Source organism: Bombina bombina, chromosome 3 (assembly GCF_027579735.1).
Source record: "Bombina bombina isolate aBomBom1 chromosome 3, aBomBom1.pri, whole genome shotgun sequence".
Lineage (NCBI taxonomy): Eukaryota > Metazoa > Chordata > Amphibia > Anura > Bombinatoridae > Bombina > Bombina bombina.
This window is the reverse complement of record NC_069501.1, coordinates 103,638,368-103,657,779: the sequence shown is the minus strand read 5'-3', so window position 1 is coordinate 103,657,779 and position 19,412 is coordinate 103,638,368. Positions and strand designations below refer to the sequence as shown.

The 19,412-nt window shown below is 43.1% G+C and overlaps 1 protein-coding gene across 1 annotated transcript in view; it reads left to right on the top strand.

The window, feature by feature from the left end:
• The window catches only part of DOP1B (DOP1 leucine zipper like protein B), a 593,629-nt gene that overhangs the window by 299,045 nt on the left and 275,172 nt on the right, over positions 1 to 19,412 (top strand). The window contains exons 17-18 of the mRNA XM_053705165.1: positions 5,204 to 5,304; positions 12,245 to 12,435. Coding sequence (XP_053561140.1) covers positions 5,204 to 5,304; positions 12,245 to 12,435 — 292 coding nt within the window. The remainder of the gene's footprint in view (positions 1 to 5,203; positions 5,305 to 12,244; positions 12,436 to 19,412) is intronic.

Sequence of the window (19,412 nt, the reverse complement as noted above, 5' to 3'; positions counted from 1 at the left end):
CTTAAACTAGCTAATTCATTCATTTCGGAGGCCGTAGTACATCTTACTAAACTTACGGCGAAGAATTCAGGATTCGCCATTCAGGCACGCAGGGCGCTGTGGCTAAAATCCTGGTCAGCTGATGTTACTTCTAAGTCTAAATTGCTTAATATACCTTTCAAAGGGCAGACCTTATTCGGGCCCGGGTTGAAAGAGATTATCGCTGACATTACAGGAGGTAAAGGCCATGCCCTGCCTCAGGACAAAGCCAAAGCCAAGACTAGACAGTCTAATTTTCGTTCCTTTCGTAATTTCAAAGCAGGAGCAGCATCAACTTCCTCTGCACCAAAACAGGAAGGAGCTGTTGCTCGCTACAGACAAGGCTGGAAACCTAACCAGTCCTGGAACAAGGGCAAGCAGACTAGGAAACCTGCTGCTGCCCCTAAAACAGCATGAATTGAGGGCCCCCGATCCGGGATCGGATCTAGTGGGGGGCAGACTTTCTCTCTTCGCCCAGGCTTGGGCAAGAGATGTTCAGGATCCCTGGGCGCTAGAGATAATATCTCAGGGATACCTTCTGGACTTCAAATACTCTCCTCCAAGAGAGAGATTTCATCTGTCAAGATTGTCAACAATCCAGACAAAGAAAGAGGCATTTCTACGCTGCGTACAAGAGCTCTTGTTAATGGGAGTAATCCATCCAGTTCCACGATCGGAACAGGGACAGGGGTTTTACTCAAATCTGTTTGTGGTTCCCAAAAAAGAGGGAACTTTCAGACCAATCCTGGACTTAAAGATCCTAAACAAATTCCTAAGAGTTCCATCGTTCAAGATGGAGACTATTCGGACAATTTTACCTATGATCCAAGAGGGTCAGTACATGACCACTGTAGATTTAAAAGATGCTTACCTTCACATACCGATTCACAAAGATCATTATCGGTACCTAAGGTTTGCCTTCCTAGACAGGCATTACCAGTTTGTGGCTCTTCCATTCGGATTGGCTACAGCTCCAAGAATCTTCACAAAGGTTCTGGGTGCTCTTCTGGCGGTACTAAGACCGCGGGGAATCTCGGTAGCTCCATACCTAGACGACATTCTGATACAAGCTTCAAGCTTTCAAACTGCCAAGTCTCATACAGAGTTAGTGCTGGCATTTCTAAGGTCACATGGATGGAAGGTGAACGAAAAGAAAAGTTCACTCGTTCCACTCACAAGAGTTCCCTTCCTGGGGACTCTTATAGATTCTGTAGAAATGAAGATTTACCTGACAGAGGACAGGCTAACAAGACTTCAAAGTGCTTGCCGCACCCTTCATTCCATTCAACACCCGTCAGTGGCTCAATGCATGGAGGTAATCGGCTTAATGGTAGCGGCAATGGACATAGTACCCTTTGCACGCTTACACCTCAGACCACTGCAACTGTGCATGCTAAGTCAGTGGAATGGGGATTACTCAGACTTATCCCCTTCTCTGAATCTGGATCAAGAGACCAGAAATTCTCTTCTATGGTGGCTTTCTCGGCCACATCTGTCCAGGGGGATGCCATTCAGCAGACCAGACTGGACAATTGTAACAACAGACGCCAGCCTTCTAGGTTGGGGTGCCGTCTGGAATTCTCTGAAGGCTCAGGGACAATGGAGTCAGGAGGAGAGTCTCCTGCCAATAAACATTCTGGAATTGAGAGCAGTTCTCAATGCCCTCCTGGCTTGGCCCCAGTTGACAACTCGGGGGTTCATCAGGTTTCAGTCGGACAACATCACGACTGTAGCTTACATCAACCATCAGGGAGGGACAAGAAGCTCCCTAGCTATGATGGAAGTATCAAAGATAATTCGCTGGGCAGAGTCTCACTCTTGCCACCTGTCAGCAATCCACATCCCGGGAGTGGAGAACTGGGAGGCGGATTTCTTAAGTCGTCAGACTTTTCATCCGGGGGAGTGGGAACTTCATCCGGAGGTCTTTGCCCAAATACTTCAACGTTGGGGCAAACCAGAGATAGATCTCATGGCGTCTCGACAGAACGCCAAGCTTCCTCGTTACGGGTCCAGATCCAGGGATCCAGGAGCAGTCCTGATAGATGCTCTGACAGCACCTTGGGACTTCAGGATGGCTTACGTGTTTCCACCCTTCCCGTTACTTCCTCGATTGATTGCCAGAATCAAACAAGAGAGAGCATCAGTGATTCTAATAGCACCTGCGTGGCCACGCAGGACTTGGTATGCAGACCTGGTGGACTTGTCATCCTGTCCACCTTGGTCTCTACCTCTGAAACAGGACCTTCTGATACAGGGTCCCTTCAAACATCAAAATCTAACTTCTCTGAAGCTGACTGCTTGGAAATTGAACGCTTGATTTTATCAAGACGTGGGTTTTCTGAGTCAGTTATTGATACCTTAATACAGGCTAGGAAACCTGTTACCAGATAGATTTACCATAAGATATGGCGTAAATACCTATATTGGTGTGAATCCAAAGGTTACTCTTGGAGTAAGGTTAGGATTCCTAGGATATTGTCTTTTCTACAAGAAGGTTTAGAAAAGGGTTTATCTGCTAGTTCATTAAAGGGACAGATCTCAGCTCTGTCCATTCTGTTACACAAACGTCTGTCAGAAGTTCCTGACGTCCAGGCTTTTTGTCAGGCTTTGGCCAGGATTAAGCCTGTGTTTAAAACTGTTGCTCCACCATGGAGTTTAAACCTTGTTCTTAATGTTTTACAGGGCGTTCCGTTTGAACCCCTTCATTCCATTGATATAAAGTTGTTATCTTGGAAAGTTCTATTTTTAATGGCTATTTCCTCGGCTCGAAGAGTCTCTGAATTATCAGCCTTACATTGTGATTCTCCTTATTTGATTTTTCATTCGGATAAGGTAGTCCTGCGTACTAAACCTGGGTTCTTACCTAAGGTAGTTACTAACAGGAATATCAATCAAGAGATTGTTGTTCCTTCTTTATGCCCAAATCCTTCTTCAAAGAAGGAACGTCTACTGCACAACCTGGATGTAGTCCGTGCTCTAAAATTTTACTTACAGGCAACTAAGGAATTTCGACAAACGTCTTCTCTGTTTGTCATTTACTCTGGGCAGAGGAGAGGTCAAAAAGCTTCCGCTACCTCTCTTTCTTTTTGGCTTCGTAGCATAATTCGTTTAGCTTATGAGACTGCTGGACAGCAGCCTCCTGAAAGAATTACAGCTCATTCTACTAGAGCTGTGGCTTCCACTTGGGCCATCAAGAATGAGGCCTCTGTTGAACAGATTTGCAAGGCTGCAACTTGGTCTTCGCTTCATACTTTTTCCAAATTTTACAAATTTGACACTTTTGCTTCATCGGAGGCTATTTTTGGGAGAAAGGTTCTTCAGGCAGTGGTTCCTTCTGTATAAAGAGCCTGCCTATCCCTCCCGTCATCCGTGTACTTTTGCTTTGGTATTGGTATCCCAGAAGTAATGATGACCCGTGGACTGATCACACTTAACAGAAGAAAACATAATTTATGCTTACCTGATAAATTCCTTTCTTCTGTAGTGTGATCAGTCCACGGCCCGCCCTGTTTTTAAGGCAGGTAAATATTTTTTAATTTATACTCCAGTCACCACTTCACCCTTGGCTTTTCCTTTCTCGTTGGTCCTTGGTCGAATGACTGGGAGTGACGTAGAGGGGAGGAGCTATATGCAGCTCTGCTGGGTGAATCCTCTTGCACTTCCTGTTGGGGAGGAGTAATATCCCAGAAGTAATGATGACCCGTGGACTGATCACACTACAGAAGAAAGGAATTTATCAGGTAAGCATAAATTATGTTTTTTTTCCTTCCAGGATTCAGATAGAGAATACAGTTTTGCAAAAGTTTCCAATTTGCTTCCATTATCAAATTTACTTCTTTCTCATATTATTCTTTGTTAGTGAGATGTCTAGATATGTAGCATGCACATCTGCAGCACTACATGACAGGAAATCTAGTGCTCTTGCTAACCTATAACATTGTTGTAAAACCGCTGCCATATAGTGCACACTTCTGAACTTACCTTCCTGGCTTTTCAACAAAGGATAACAAATAAATGAAGACAATTTTGATAATAGAAGTAAATTAGAAAGTTGCTTAAAATTGTTCTATCTGATTCATGAAAGAAAATTTTGGAGGTTTTATGTCCCTTTGAGACTTTTTACAAAAAGCTTGGAATATAGCTAACAAACAGTATTAATGATTTTGGTAGCTAGCAGGTAGTGAGAAGGGAATCTTTCCTGGGTTTGATAACCTCAGTAAAACTTGCTTCTACAGCCTTAGGGAAGAGAGACTGCTTATATCAATTACTATTCAAATCAGAAGCTCTGTCTAATGATTCCTAACTATCTTCAAAGCGTTGTTTAGAACTTTAATAAGTGAATGGAATGAAATATATTATTGTGTTGATATTATTTTTTGGTTAAGAATTATATTTAATAAAATTAAGAAAAAGTTAAAGAGACAGTATACTGTAAAATAGTTTTTCCCTTAATGTGTTTACAATTGCTTTTTTTACCAACTGCAGAGTAAAACATGTTTGAAAATTAGCTTTTTAAGGTTTATTTGTGTATATTAAAGCTCTGATTTTGAGTTTTGAAGCCACAACCTAATAAAATGGATTGAGCTTGTAGGTATAATCAGATCTCATTACTATATCACATTGTGCACATATACCTGCTTCTTTATCTTATCTCTGTCCTTAAAACAATCACCAATACTTTGAGAGAACAAAGGAAAATCAACATTTTATTACCTTATCTCTGCTATATCGCACTGGGAGTGTAATTTCTTCTGCTGGCTGTGTTTACAAAGCTTATCTATAGCTGGTACGCGCGGCCACAAACTTTCAGAATAGGTGGGGATACCACATGCTAAATCAACAATTTCAAATGCCAATATAAGGGTAAAGGAGCTACTTGTAAACAATTTAATACACTCCAGCAGGTAAAGTGGATCATTGGGAACAAATTAAAGGGGAGAAAATTTTTGAGTAAACTGTCCCTTTAATGTCTAGAGTAGCTGTTTATTGTGTTTGACAAATGTATGGTTTATGTGAAACTCAGAGGTTTACAAACTGGAAGCACATTTGATCTGTGTTTACACTTTTTTCATAATTGTCTCAAATGTAAAATTTAGAATGTAGCCATTTGCTTAAGTTGTTTTACAAATGAATTTCTCTCATAATGCGTTTTTAGTTTGCAAGTTTCCTCTGTTTTCATTCATAGGTCACCAGATTGGAAGCTTTATTCCGTTTCTCAGTAATTTGGCATCTCACACGAGAAATTCAGGGCAGCAGGGTCACATCGCACAACAGGTCCTTTGATAGGTAACTGATATGCTTCTAACTATTGTGAAGATTAACATATGAATGGGATCATTTGTAATTGTAACGAATCTTAATCTGTTTTAAACAAACTAGAGAGCTATGTCAGAGTTACATGCATTGATACTGTCTGTGCGCCTTTTCTATGCACATAGGTAAGGATTTGGCTTGTTGTATTAGTTAGTGGCCATTTTGTTCTGTGTATTTACATCTTGGTTATGGATATTCTCTGAAACCTGTCATGCCTTTGGTGAGATGTATTAAAATTCCTCATTAATGTGCATTGTTAACGAAGGGCAGGATTTATCAAAGCAATTCTCCTAAAATTGTGCCTATAAATCTGCATAATACTGAATACCCTGATTTTATTAATGTGCGCCTAAAATTCCTCTCACTTCATTCACGTTTGCCAAGGTGCACCAGTGCGCTCAAAAAAGGGTTACATTTCTCCAACATAGGTGTGTCCGGTCCACGGCGTCATCCTTACTTGTGGGATATTCTCTTCCCCAACAGGAAATGGCAAAGAGCCCAGCAAAGCTGGTCACATGATCCCTCCTAGGCTCCGCCTACCCCAGTCATTCTCTTTGCCGTTGTACAGGCAACATCTCCACGGAGATGGCTTAGAGTTTTTTAGTGTTTAACTGTAGTTTTTCATTATTCAATCAAGAGTTTGTTATTTTCAAATAGTGCTGGTACGTACTATTTACTCAGAAACAGAAAAGAGATGAAGAATTCTGTTTGTATGAGGAAAATGATTTTAGCAACCGTAACTAAAATCCATGGCTGTTCCACACAGGACTGTTGAGAGCATTAACTTCAGTTGGGGGAACAGTTTGCAGTCTTTGCTGCTTGAGGTATGACACATTCTAACAAGACGATGTAATGCTGGAAGCTGTCATTTTCCCTATGGGATCCGGTAAGCCATGTTTATTACGATTGTAAATAAGGGCTTCACAAGGGCTTATTTAGACTGTAGACATTTTTTGGGCTAAATCGATTGATATTAACACTTATTTAGCCTTGAGGAATCATTTATTCTGGGTATTTTGATATAATAATATCGGCAGGCACTGTTTTAGACACCTTATTCTTTAGGGGCTTTCCCAAAGCATAGGCAGAGTCTCATTTTCGCGCCGGTGTTGCGCACTTGTTTTTGAGAGGCATGGCATGCAGTCGCATGTGAGAGGAGCTCTGATACTTATAAAAGACTTCTGAAGGCATCATTTGGTATCGTATTCCCCTTGGGTTTGGTTGGGTCTCAGCAAAGCAGATACCAGGGACTGTAAAGGGGTTAAAGCTTAAAACGGCTCCGGTTCCGTTATTTTAAGGGTTAAAGCTTCCAAATTTGGTGTGCAATATTTTCAAGGCTTTAAGACACTGTGGTGAAAGTTTGGTGAATTTTGAACAATTCCTTCATGTTTTTTCGCAATTGCAGTAATAAAGTGTGTTCAGTTTAAAATTTAAAGTGACAGTAACGGTTTTATTTCAAAACGTTTTTTGTACTTTCTTATCAAGTTTATGCCTGTTTAACATGTCTGAACTACCAGATAGACTGTGTTCTGAATGTGGGGAAGCCAGAATTCCTATTCATTTAAATAAATGTGATTTATGTGATAATGACAATGATGCCCAAGATGATTCCTCAAGTGAGGGGAGTAAGCATGGTACTGCATCATTCCCTCCTTCGTCTACACGAGTCTTGCCCACTCAGGAGGCCCCTAGTACATCTAGCGCGCCAATACTCCTTACTATGCAACAATTAACGGCTGTAATGGATAATTCTGTCAAAAACATTTTAGCCAAAATGAACCCTGTTCAGCGTAAGCGTGGATGCTCTGTTTTAGTTACTGAAGAGCATGACGACGCTGATATTAATATCTCTGAAGGGCCCCTAACCCAATCTGAGGGGGCCAGGGAGGTTTTGTCTGAGGGAGAAATTACTGATTTAGGGAATATTTCTCAGCAGGCTGAATCTGATGTGATTACTTTTAAATTTAAATTGGAACATCTCCGCATTTTGCTTAAGGAGGTATTATCCACTCTGGATGATTGTGAAAATTTGGTCATCCCAGAGAAACTATGTAAAATGGACAAGTTCCTAGAGGTGCCGGGGCTCCCAGAAGCTTTTCCTATACCCAAGCGGGTGGCGGACATTGTTAATAAAGAATGGGAAAGGCCCGGTATTCCTTTCGTCCCTCCCCCCATATTTAAAAAATTGTTTCCTATGGTCGACCCCAGAAAGGACTTATGGCAGTCAGTCCCCAAGGTCGAGGGAGCGGTTTCTACTTTAAACAAACGCACCACTATTCCCATAGAGGATAGTTGTGCTTTCAAAGATCCTATGGATAAAAAATTAGAAGGTTTGCTTAAAAAGATGTTTGTTCAGCAGGGTTACCTTCTACAACCCATTTCATGCATTGTCCCTGTCACTACAGCCGCATATTTCTGGTTTGATGAACTGATTAAGGTGCTCGATAGTGACTCGCCTCCTTATGAGGAGATTATGGACAGAGTCAATGCTCTCAAATTGGCTAATTCTTTCACTCTTGACGCCTCTTTGCAATTGGCTAAGTTAGCGGCTAAGAATTCTGGGTTTGCTATAGTGGCGCGCAGAGCGCTTTGGTTGAAATCTTGGTCGGCTGATGCGTCTTCCAAGAACAAGCTACTAAACATTCCTTTCAAGGGGAAAACGCTGTTTGGTCCTGACTTGAAAGAGATTATCTCTGATATCACTGGGGGTAAGGGCCATGCCCTTCCTCAGGATCGGCCTTTCAAGGCAAAAAATAGACCTAATTTTCGTCCCTTTCGTAAAAACGGACCAGCCCAAGGTGCTACGTCCTCTAAGCAAGAAGGTAATACTTCTCAGGCCAAGCCAGCTTGGAGACCAATGCAAGGCTGGAACAAGGGAAAGCAGGCAAAGAAACCTGCCACTGCTACCAAGACAGCATGAAATATCGGCCCCCGATCCGGGACCGGATCTGGTGGGGGGCAGACTCTCTCTCTTCGCTCAGGCTTGGGCAAGAGATGTTCTGGATCCTTGGGCGCTAGAAATAGTCTCCCAGGGTTATCTTCTGGAATTCAAGGGACTTCCCCCAAGGGGAAGGTTCCACAGGTCTCAGTTGTCTTCAGACCACATAAAAAGACAGGCGTTCTTACTTTGCGTAGAAGACCTGTTAAAAATGGGAGTGATTCATCCTGTTCCATTGAGAGAACAAGGGATGGGGTTCTACTCCAATCTGTTCATAGTTCCCAAAAAAGAGGGAACATTCAGACCAATCCTAGATCTCAAGATCTTAAACAAATTTCTCAAGGTCCCATCTTTCAAGATGGAAACCATTCGAACTATCCTTCCTTCCATCCAGGAAGGTCAATTCATGACCACGGTGGATTTAAAGGATGCGTATCTACATATTCCTATCCACAAGGAACATCATCGGTTCCTAAGGTTTGCATTCCTGGACAAACATTACCAGTTCGTGGCGCTTCCTTTCGGATTAGCCACTGCTCCAAGGATTTTCACAAAGGTACTAGGGTCCCTTCTAGCTGTGCTAAGACCAAGGGGCATTGCAGTAGTACCTTACCTGGACGACATTCTGATTCAAGCGTCGTCCCTCCCTCGAGCAAAGGCTCACACGGACATCGTCCTGGCCTTTCTCAGATCGCACGGCTGGAAAGTGAACGTGGAAAAGAGTTCTCTATCCCCGTCAACAAGGGTTCCCTTCTTGGGAACAATTATAGACTCCTCAGAAATGAGGATTTTTCTAACAGAGGCCAGAAAGACAAAGCTCCTGGACTCTTGTCGAATACTTCATTCCGTTCCTCTTCCTTCCGTAGCTCAGTGCATGGAAGTGATCGGGTTGATGGTAGCGGCAATGGACATAGTTCCTTTTGCGCGCATTCATCTAAGACCGTTACAACTGTGCATGCTCAGTCAGTGGAATGGGGACTATACAGACTTGTCTCCAAAGATACAAGTAAATCAGAGGACCAGAGACTCACTCCGTTGGTGGCTGTCCCTGGACAACCTGTCACGAGGGATGACATTCCACAGACCAGAGTGGGTCATTGTCACGACCGACGCCAGTCTGATGGGCTGGGGCGCGGTCTGGGGATCCCTGAAAGCTCAGGGTCTTTGGTCTCGGGAAGAATCTCTTCTACCGATAAATATTCTGGAACTGAGAGCGATATTCAATGCTCTCAAGGCTTGGCCTCAGCTAGCGAGGACCAAGTTCATACGGTTTCAATCAGACAACATGACGACTGTTGCGTACATCAACCATCAGGGGGGAACAAGGAGTTCCCTAGCGATGGAAGAAGTGACCAAGATCATTCTATGGGCGGAGTCTCACTCCTGCCACCTGTCTGCTATCCACATCCCGGGAGTGGAAAATTGGGAAGCGGATTTTCTGAGTCGTCAGACATTGCATCCGGGGGAGTGGGAACTCCATCCGGAAATCTTTGCCCAAGTCACTCAACTTTGGGGCATTCCAGACATGGATCTGATGGCCTCTCGTCAGAACTTCAAAGTTCCTTGCTACGGGTCCAGATCCAGGGATCCCAAGGCGGCTCTAGTGGATGCACTAGTAGCACCTTGGACCTTCAAACTAGCTTATGTGTTCCCGCCGTTTCCTCTCATCCCCAGGCTGGTAGCCAGGATCAATCAGGAGAGGGCGTCGGTGATCTTGATAGCTCCTGCGTGGCCACGCAGGACTTGGTATGCAGATCTGGTGAATATGTCATCGGCTCCACCTTGGAAGCTACCTTTGAGACGAGACCTTCTTGTTCAGGGTCCGTTCGAACATCCGAATCTGGTTTCACTCCAGCTGACTGCTTGGAGATTGAACGCTTGATTTTATCGAAGCGAGGTTTCTCAGATTCTGTTATCGATACTCTTGTTCAGGCCAGAAAGCCTGTAACTAGAAAGATTTACCATAAAATTTGGAAAAAATATATCTGTTGGTGTGAATCTAAAGGATTCCCTTGGGACAAGGTTAAGATTCCTAGGATTCTATCCTTCCTTCAAGAAGGATTGGAAAAAGGATTATCGGCAAGTTCCCTGAAGGGACAGATTTCTGCCTTGTCGGTGTTACTTCACAAAAAACTGGCAGCTGTGCCAGATGTTCAAGCCTTTGTTCAGGCTCTGGTTAGAATCAAGCCTGTTTACAAACCTTTGACTCCTCCTTGGAGTCTCAATTTAGTTCTTTCAGTTCTTCAGGGGGTTCCGTTTGAACCCTTACATTCCGTTGATATTAAGTTATTATCTTGGAAAGTTTTGTTTTTAGTTGCAATTTCTTCTGCTAGAAGAGTTTCAGAATTATCTGCTCTGCAGTGTTCTCCTCCTTATCTGGTGTTCCATGCAGATAAGGTGGTTTTACGTACTAAACCTGGTTTTCTTCCAAAAGTTGTTTCTAACAAAAACATTAACCAGGAGATTATCGTACCTTCTCTGTGTCCGAAACCAGTTTCAAAGAAGGAACGCTTGTTGCACAATTTGGATGTTGTTCGCGCTCTAAAATTCTATTTAGATGCTACAAAGGATTTTAGACAAACATCTTCCCTGTTTGTTGTTTATTCAGGTAAAAGGAGAGGTCAAAAAGCAACTTCTACCTCTCTCTCTTTTTGGATTAAAAGCATCATCAGATTGGCTTACGAGACTGCCGGACGGCAGCCTCCCGAAAGAATCACGGCTCATTCCACTAGGGCTGTGGCTTCCACATGGGCCTTCAAGAACGAGGCTTCTGTTGATCAGATATGTAGGGCAGCGACTTGGTCTTCACTGCACACTTTTACCAAATTTTACAAGTTTGATACTTTTGCTTCTTCTGAGGCTATTTTTGGGAGAAAGGTTTTGCAAGCCGTGGTGCCTTCCATTTAGGTGACCTGATTTGCTCCCTCCCTTCATCCGTGTCCTAAAGCTTTGGTATTGGTTCCCACAAGTAAGGATGACGCCGTGGACCGGACACACCTATGTTGGAGAAAACAGAATTTATGTTTACCTGATAAATTTCTTTCTCCAACGGTGTGTCCGGTCCACGGCCCGCCCTGGTTTTTTCATCAGGTCTGATAATTTATTTTCTTTAACTACAGTCACCACGGTACCATATGGTTTCTCCTATGCTATTATTCCTCCTTAACGTCGGTCGAATGACTGGGGTAGGCGGAGCCTAGGAGGGATCATGTGACCAGCTTTGCTGGGCTCTTTGCCATTTCCTGTTGGGGAAGAGAATATCCCACAAGTAAGGATGACGCCGTGGACCGGACACACCGTTGGAGAAAGAAATTTATCAGGTAAACATAAATTCTGTTTTTGCTAGTTTTAGTCCGCCTTAGCATTACTCCTAGTTGCCAATTTATAATTCTTTTGCGCTTTTGGAGAATGCGTTTGGCTAGATGCATATGCCAAATATGGAATGTAAAATAGCCCCACAAAGATCGTAAATTGTATTAACAATTTGAATGTGTTACGGTTATATAGGGTCAATATTATAACCAAGTTAAAGTAAAAATGTAATGTGGTAACACACCATAATTAATGCACAAATTTGCCCCATGTAAAGTGGAAAAAATACAACCTAAAAAAACCATGAATAAATCAGGAGAACTTGCTTTTTTCGCATGGAGTAATTCACTATAATCTGCCCCAGCAGGCCTTCCAAACAGTGCAATTTTTTACGTGCAATTTTTTGATAAATTTGTGCGCACCAGTGCACCTCTCCAAGGAAGAGCTGCAGAGAACTTGGAGGAGAATACAAAGGAAAATTATCCTAGCCCTTGATAAATCTAGCCCTAAGTGTAAAAGTTCAATAAACATTTTCCTGATTTTTAAGTATCTCAGAACCCAAAGTTATAGAATAAATTAATTCATTTTAATGTAGATGGATAAGTGTAATAGAGAAAAAAACAGTAATTTTTTCTTCTTTTTACATCTTGTTTCTGTTTGTAGATCTCTCTTTGTGGTTCTTGACAGTCTAAACTGTTCTGATGGTGCTATTGGTGCAGCTGCACAGGGTTGGCTTATCAGGGCACTTTCCTTAAATGATGTTGCAAGAATCCTTGAACCTGTCTTATTGCTCCTACTACACCCAAAGACACAGAGAACCTCTATTCACTGCGTCAAGCAGAAGAACTCTTCAGGTGAGACAAGAACCTTTTTTACAAGGCTGTGTCTTTCTTAAGATACGGTGAGTCCATGGATCATCAATTACTGTTGAGAATATCACTCCTGGCCAGCAGGAGGAGGCAAAGAGCACCACAGCAAATCTGTTAAGTATCACTTCCCTTCCCACAACCCCCAGTCATTCTCTTTGCCATCAGTGTTATAGGTGTCTGAATAAGATTCTTCTATCAAGATTTTTTTATTTTGAAGCTAGAGCAGGCTTGCTCTGATCTTCCATCACAAGCAGGGTTTAGATGTACTCCACATTAGTCTCTTCAGTAGGGCTGTGGTAGCTTTTAAGCAGTCAGAACTTGTGGGGTGGGCCTCACTGCGTTTTCCTGACAAATTGCTGCCCTCAATCAGAATGCCAGAGTAGGCTTACTCTGACCTTCTTCTATCCTAGGTCTCTGTGAGGAGTGGCTTCCTCTCATACCAGGTGAGATGTCCTGTCGGACAGCAGAGATGCAGGTAAGTGCTATTTTTGTGTTTGAAAAAATCCTAGCAATTTGTTTATGCTGCATTATTATGGGGCTTAGTTATCCTGAGTTCAGGAGACAAGTTACAGGGTACTGCTGATGGCCAGGAAGTTATGTCCTTTGAGTGAGAATGACCATTTATCGTTTTTGGCTATAAATGCTTACATCTTATTGTTGGTGGCTCAGTCTTCGTCTACTTTGGTGAGCAGTCGTTTTGTTTGGAGGGGACTTGTTTTTTTTGGGCTGCCATTCCTTTACTTTTGCAGTCCGTATATCGGAACCGACTCTGACGTCACAAGGGGCGGAGCTCCTCCTCTGGTCGCAAAGCACGCTTTTACTTTGCTCTCTTTTCCCCTGCATATCGTCTTGGAGTTTTGTTCACGCAGCAGCTATCAGCGTGTGCTTCTTCGCCCTGCGCCAAACAGGATCAGGTAGGCACCTCAGCTAAGAAGCGCTGAGGTGTAAAGGAGCCTGATAGTTTAATTTGTTTGGCCATAGAGGGATAGTGTTTCTGTGGGATATGTTGCTAGAATTAACAAAGCCTTAAGTAAGAGAGACTCCGGTTCTGAAACCGACGTTCTGTTGTTTGGGGATAACGTTTCAAGTTAAAGAGACCGTACAAATTTAAAAATATATATATATTTTTTGGGGTTATTACAATATTATTGTTGCAAGATGGACCTGGAGTGCAAACTCTGTTTGAATGCCCATGTTGAACCTCCTTCGTCTTTTTGTAGTTCTTGCATTGACAGAACTCTGATGTTTAAAGGGACAGTCTAGAATAAATTAAACTTTCATTATTCAGATAGGACTTTTAATTTTAATCAACTTTCCAATTTACTTTTATCATCAAATTTGCTTTTTTCTCTTGGTATTCTTAGTTTAAACTAAACATAGGTAGGCTCATATGCTAATTTCTAAGCCTTTGATGGCTGCCTCTTATCACATGCTTTTTAAATCTCTTTTCAACACAGAGACAGAAAGTACACGTGGGCCATATAAATAACACTGTGTTCAGGCACAGAGGGTTATTTAAGATTTAGCAAAAAACAATGCTAAATTTAAGACAATAGATAATAAACAGTCACAGTCATGTGATCAGGGGGCTGAAAGAAGGTTTCTAGATACAAGGTAATCACAGAGGTAAAAAGTATATTAATATAACTGTATTGGTTATGCAAAACTGGGGAATGGGTAATAAAGGGATTATCTATCTTTTAAAACAATAACAATTCTATGGTAGACTGTCCCTTTAAAGACAGACTATTTGTTTCTGAGCCACCATTCTCTTAGGGGGATACCGTTCAGGCAATGCCACAGTCTCCTTCTCAAGTGCCCCAAGTTTCATTGTCGCCTCAGGCAGTGCCCTGTGGTTCCTCTCAAACACTTGATGGAGTGTTTTTGAAGGCAGAAATTGCTGCCCAGGTGTTCACAGCGGTATCTGAGGCGCTAGTGACCATTCCCTACTGCAGGGGAAACGTAAGAGGAAATGTAAAGAATCAGAAGGTAGGGTGACTGATCCGGTTCAGGTTAACCAGAGATCGGAAGATGAAGATACTTCCGTAGCCTCTGAGGGTGAAGTCTCAGATTCGGACAGTGTAATTACCTCTTCTGATACTGAAGTGGTTTCCTTCAGATTCAAGCTTGAGCACCTTCGTATTATGCTAACGGAGGTTTTAGCTACTTTGGACGACTTTGATACGCCTGTCGTCAACCCTAAAAAAAACAGTAAATTAAATAAATACTTTGATGTTCCCTCTCCTGGGAAAGTGTTTCCAGTGCCAGACCGTGCTACGGAGATTACCACCAGGGAATGGGGGAGACCAGAAATTCCCTTTTCTCCCTCTCCTGTTTTTAGAAAATGTTCCTAGTGGCCGACTCCATCAATAAGTAGTGGCAGACGGTCCCAAAGGTGGAAGGGGCGATTTCTACTTTGGCCAAGAGAACTACTATTCCTATTGAGCATAGTTGCTCTTTCAAGGTTCCTATGGATAAAAAACTGGAGGCCTTTCTAAAGAAGATGTATATTCATCAGGGGTTACAATGGCAACCGGCGGTGTGCATTACTACAGTAACCAGTGCGGCTACTTATTGGTTTGACGCCTTGTCTGAATCCCTGCAAGCCGAAACGCCCTTGGAAGAGATTCAGGATAGGATAAAGGTTCTGAAGTTAGCTAATTACTTCATCACTAATGCTTCTTTGCAGGTCATTAAGTTTGGAGTCAAAATATCTGGCTTTGCTATCTTGGCGTGTAGAGTGCTATGGCTTAAATCTTGGTCTGCTGATGTTTCTTCTGAATCTAAGCTTTTGGCAATCCCTTACAAGGGAAAGACCTTGTTCGGGCCTGCATTGGCAGAAATTATTTCGGATATCACGGGTGCTAAATGTTCCTTTTTGCCTCCAGACAAGAAGAACAAAATAAAGGGACGTCAGACTAATTTTTGTTCCTTTCGTAACTTCAGAGGTAAGCCTTCCCCTGCCACTACCAAACAGAAACAATCCAAACCCTCTTGGAAGCCTGGTCAGTCTTGGAACAAGGGGAAGCAATCCAAGAAACCCGTAGCTGATTCCAAGTCAGCATGAAGGGTTTTCCCCCGATCTGTGATCAGATCATGTGGGGGGCAGACTCTGACAGATCGCACAAGCTTGGGAACGAGATGTCCCAGACCCGTGGGCAGTGGACATAGTTTCCCAGGGGTACAAGTTAGAGTTCAAGACCTTTCCTCCCAGGGGCAGGTTCCACCTCTCCAGATTATCTGTAGACCAAAAAAAAGGGAGGCGTTCTTGAAATGTGTACAGGTTCTTTCCCTCTTGGGAGTGATATTGCCTGTTCCAAGTCAGGAACAGGGTTTCTGGTTTTACTCCAACCTGTTTGTGGTTCCCAAAAAAGAGGGAACTTTTCGGCCCATTCTAGATCTAAAGCTACTAAACAAATTCTTCAGAGTGCCGTCCTTCAAGATGGAGACTATCCGTTCCATTCTTTCTCTTATTCAAGAGGGTCAATTCATATCGACCATAGACCTGAAGGATGCGTACCTGCACGCTTCCATCCACAGGGATCATCACAAATATCTGAGGTTTGCCTATCTAGACAAACATTTTCAATTTGTAGCGCCTCCATTTCGCCTTGCCACAGCTCCAAGAATTTTCTCAAAGGTCCTAGGAGCTATATTGGCAGTGATTCGGTCTCGGGGAATAGCAGTGGCGCCTTATCTGGACGATATTTTGGTTCAGGCTCCACCCTTGCAACTAGCAGAAACTCATACAAAGATCTTGTTGCCGTTTCTTCGTTCCCACGGTTGGAAGATCAATTTGGAGAAAAGTTCTCTTGTTCCATCTACAAGAGTGACCTTAGGAACCATTATAGATTCTCTATGAAAAATTTTCTGACGGAGGTCAGAAGAGTCAAGATTCTGTCCGCTTGCCTGTCCCTACAGTCGGCCATCAGTGGCCCAAAGCATTGAGGTAATCGGGTTGATGCTGGCTTCCATGGACATAGTTCAGTTTGCTCGGTTCCATTTGAGACCTCTGCAGCTATGCATGCTCGCTCAGTGAATAGTTCTAGATCAATCAGCAAGGAACTCCCTTCCATGGTGGCTGTCGCAAGAACATCTGTCCCAGGGGATGTGTTTTCTGAGACAATCTTGGGTAATTGTGACCACGGATGCCAGCCTGTTGGGTTGGGGAGCAGTCTGGGACTCGTTGAAGGCGCAGGGACTTTGGTCTCAGGAGGTATCTGCTCTCCCCATAAACATTCTGGAATTGAGTATCGATCTTCAATGCCTTGATGGCTTGGCCTCAGCAGGCCCTAGCCCGGTCCATCAGGTTCCAGACAGACAACATAACCTCAGTGGCTTCAACCACCAAGGGGGGACTCAGAGTTCCTTAGCCATGAAGGAGGTGGCACGGATCTTCCAGTGGGCGGAGGCTTACAATTGCTGTCTATCTGCCATCCACATTCCAGGAGTGGACAATTCGGTAGCGGATTTTCTGAGCAGACAGACTTTTCATCCCTGGGAGTGGAAACTCCATCCAGAAGTGTTATCCAGGTTAATAACAAAATGGGGGTTACCAGAATTGGATCGGATGGCGTCTCATCAGAACACCAAGCTCCCAAAGTACGGTTCGAGGTCGAGAGATCCTCAAGCCTTTCTGATGGATGCTCTGGCAGTTCCTTGGAACTTCAGGTTGGCATATCTCTTTCCTCCGTTTGCTCTCCTTCCGCGAGTTATCGCTCGGATCAAGCAGGAGAGAGCATCTGTGATTCTAATAGCTTCTGCGTGGTCTCGTAGGATCTGGTATGCAGATCTAGTAGCGATGTTGTCTCTTCTTCCGTGGAGACTTCCGCTGATGAAGGACCTTCTGCTTCAGGTGCCATTCCTTCATCCAAATCTTGTTTCTCTGAAGCTGACTGCTTGGAGATTGAACGCTTGATTTTTAGGTAAGTGTGGGTTTTCGGAATCGGTCATTGAAACCATGGTTCAGGCTCGTAAGCATGTTACTAGAAAGATTTACCATAAGATATAGCATAAATATCTTTATTGGTGTGAATTTAAAGGATATTCTTGGAGTAAGGTCAGGATCCCAAGGATCTTATCTTTTCTCCAGGAAGGCCTTGAGAAGGGGTTATCTGTCAGTACCCTCAAGGGTCAGATTTCTGCTCTATCCATTCTGCTGCACAAGCGTCTGGCAGACGTGCCAGATGTACAATCCTTTTGTCAGGCCCTGGTCAGAATCAGGCCTGTGTTTAAGTCAGTTGCTCCACCTTGGAGCCTTAACCTTTTTCTTAAAGTTTTACAACAGGCTCCGTTTGAGCCTATGCATTCCATAGATATTAAGTTGTTATCTTGGAAAGTTTTGTTTCTAACTGCTATCTCTTCTGCTCGGAGGGTTTATGAATTCTCAGCTTTGCAGTGTGATTCTCCTTATCTCATATTTCATGCAGATAAGGCAGTTCTTCGTACCAGGTTTGGTTTTCTTCCTAAGGTTGTTTCGGACAGAAATATTAATCAGGACATTTTTGTGCCTTCTCTCTATCATAATCCTTCTTCTCATAAAGAACGTCTGTTGAACAACTTAGATGTTGTGCGGGCTCTTAAATTTTATCTGCAGGCTACAAAGGACTTTCTGCATTGTTTGTTTTTTTTCTGGTAAACGTAAAGGCCAGAAAGCTACTGCCACTTCTCTTTCTCTCTGGTTGAGAAGTGTTATTCGTATGGCTTATGAGACTGCTGGACAGCAGCCTCCTGAGAAAATTACAGCTCACTCCACTAGGGCGGTGTCTTCTTTTCGGGCCTTTAAGAACAAGGCCTCTGTAGCACAGATTTGTAAGGCCACGACTTGGTCTTCTTTGCACACTTTTTCTAAATTCTATAAATTTGATACTTTTGCCTCATCTGAGGCTTCTTTTGGGAGAAAGGTTGTGCAAGCAGTGGTGCCTTCTGTTTAGGTCACCTGTCTTGCCCTCCCATATCATCTGTGTCCTCTAGCTTTGGTATTGATTCCCAACAGTAATTGATGATCCGTGGACTCACCTTGTCTTAAGAAAGAAAACAAAATTTATGCTTACCTGATAAATGTATTTATTTCTTGACACGGTGAGTCCACGGATCATCAATTACTTTTGGGAATATCACTCCTGGCCAGCAGGAGGAGGCAAAGAGCACAACAGCAAAGCTGTTAAGTATCACTTCCCTTCCCACAACCCCCAGTCATTCGACAGAAGGAAAAGGAGATAAAGGAAATAACGCAAGGTGCAGAGGTGCCTGAGGTTTATAAAAAAAACTGTCTGAAAACAGAGGAGGGCCGTGGACTCACCGTGTCAAGAAATAAACAATCTTTTACATTCTATGTTCTACAGAGCACTGTGTTCCATGACTGCTTTAGTGAGTCAACATACCTCCCTGCAGTTTATTATGTTGTAAACAAGAGAACTTGAAACTTCTGAGAAATGTACTTCTGTAGACATCTGCAGTTCCTGAAAAGACTTGTATGATCAAGACTCACATTAAGAATCCATAGTCAATAGTGAGACAGAAAGATGTCTAAATTCTACACAAGGGACTGCAGACTTTTTGTACTGACACTATTTTTGCCACTAAGTCCCTGATATTAAGGGCTATTTGCACTCTGATAGAAGCTCTGCATGATTGGTCATAATGGTAAGCTTCAAACTCCAGCTGAAACCAGCACTAACTCTAACTGCAACCTCCACTTACCATAACCCTGCCATTTTATCTCAATAAGCTTACCATACTGGATCCACTTGCAACCAATGTGCAATTTGTAATCCCCCCCCCCACCACCACCACCATAATTATCCCTAGCCATAAACCCTCCCACTGCAGTTGTTCCTAAAATTCCTGCCGACTCATAGCTTGGGGCCTCCTACATGTCCTCCAACTTCAATACCCTCCAAATATTTAAATAATTGCCCTCTAACATCTATGGATCCTCCTTAAGTTTCTATAGGCCCACA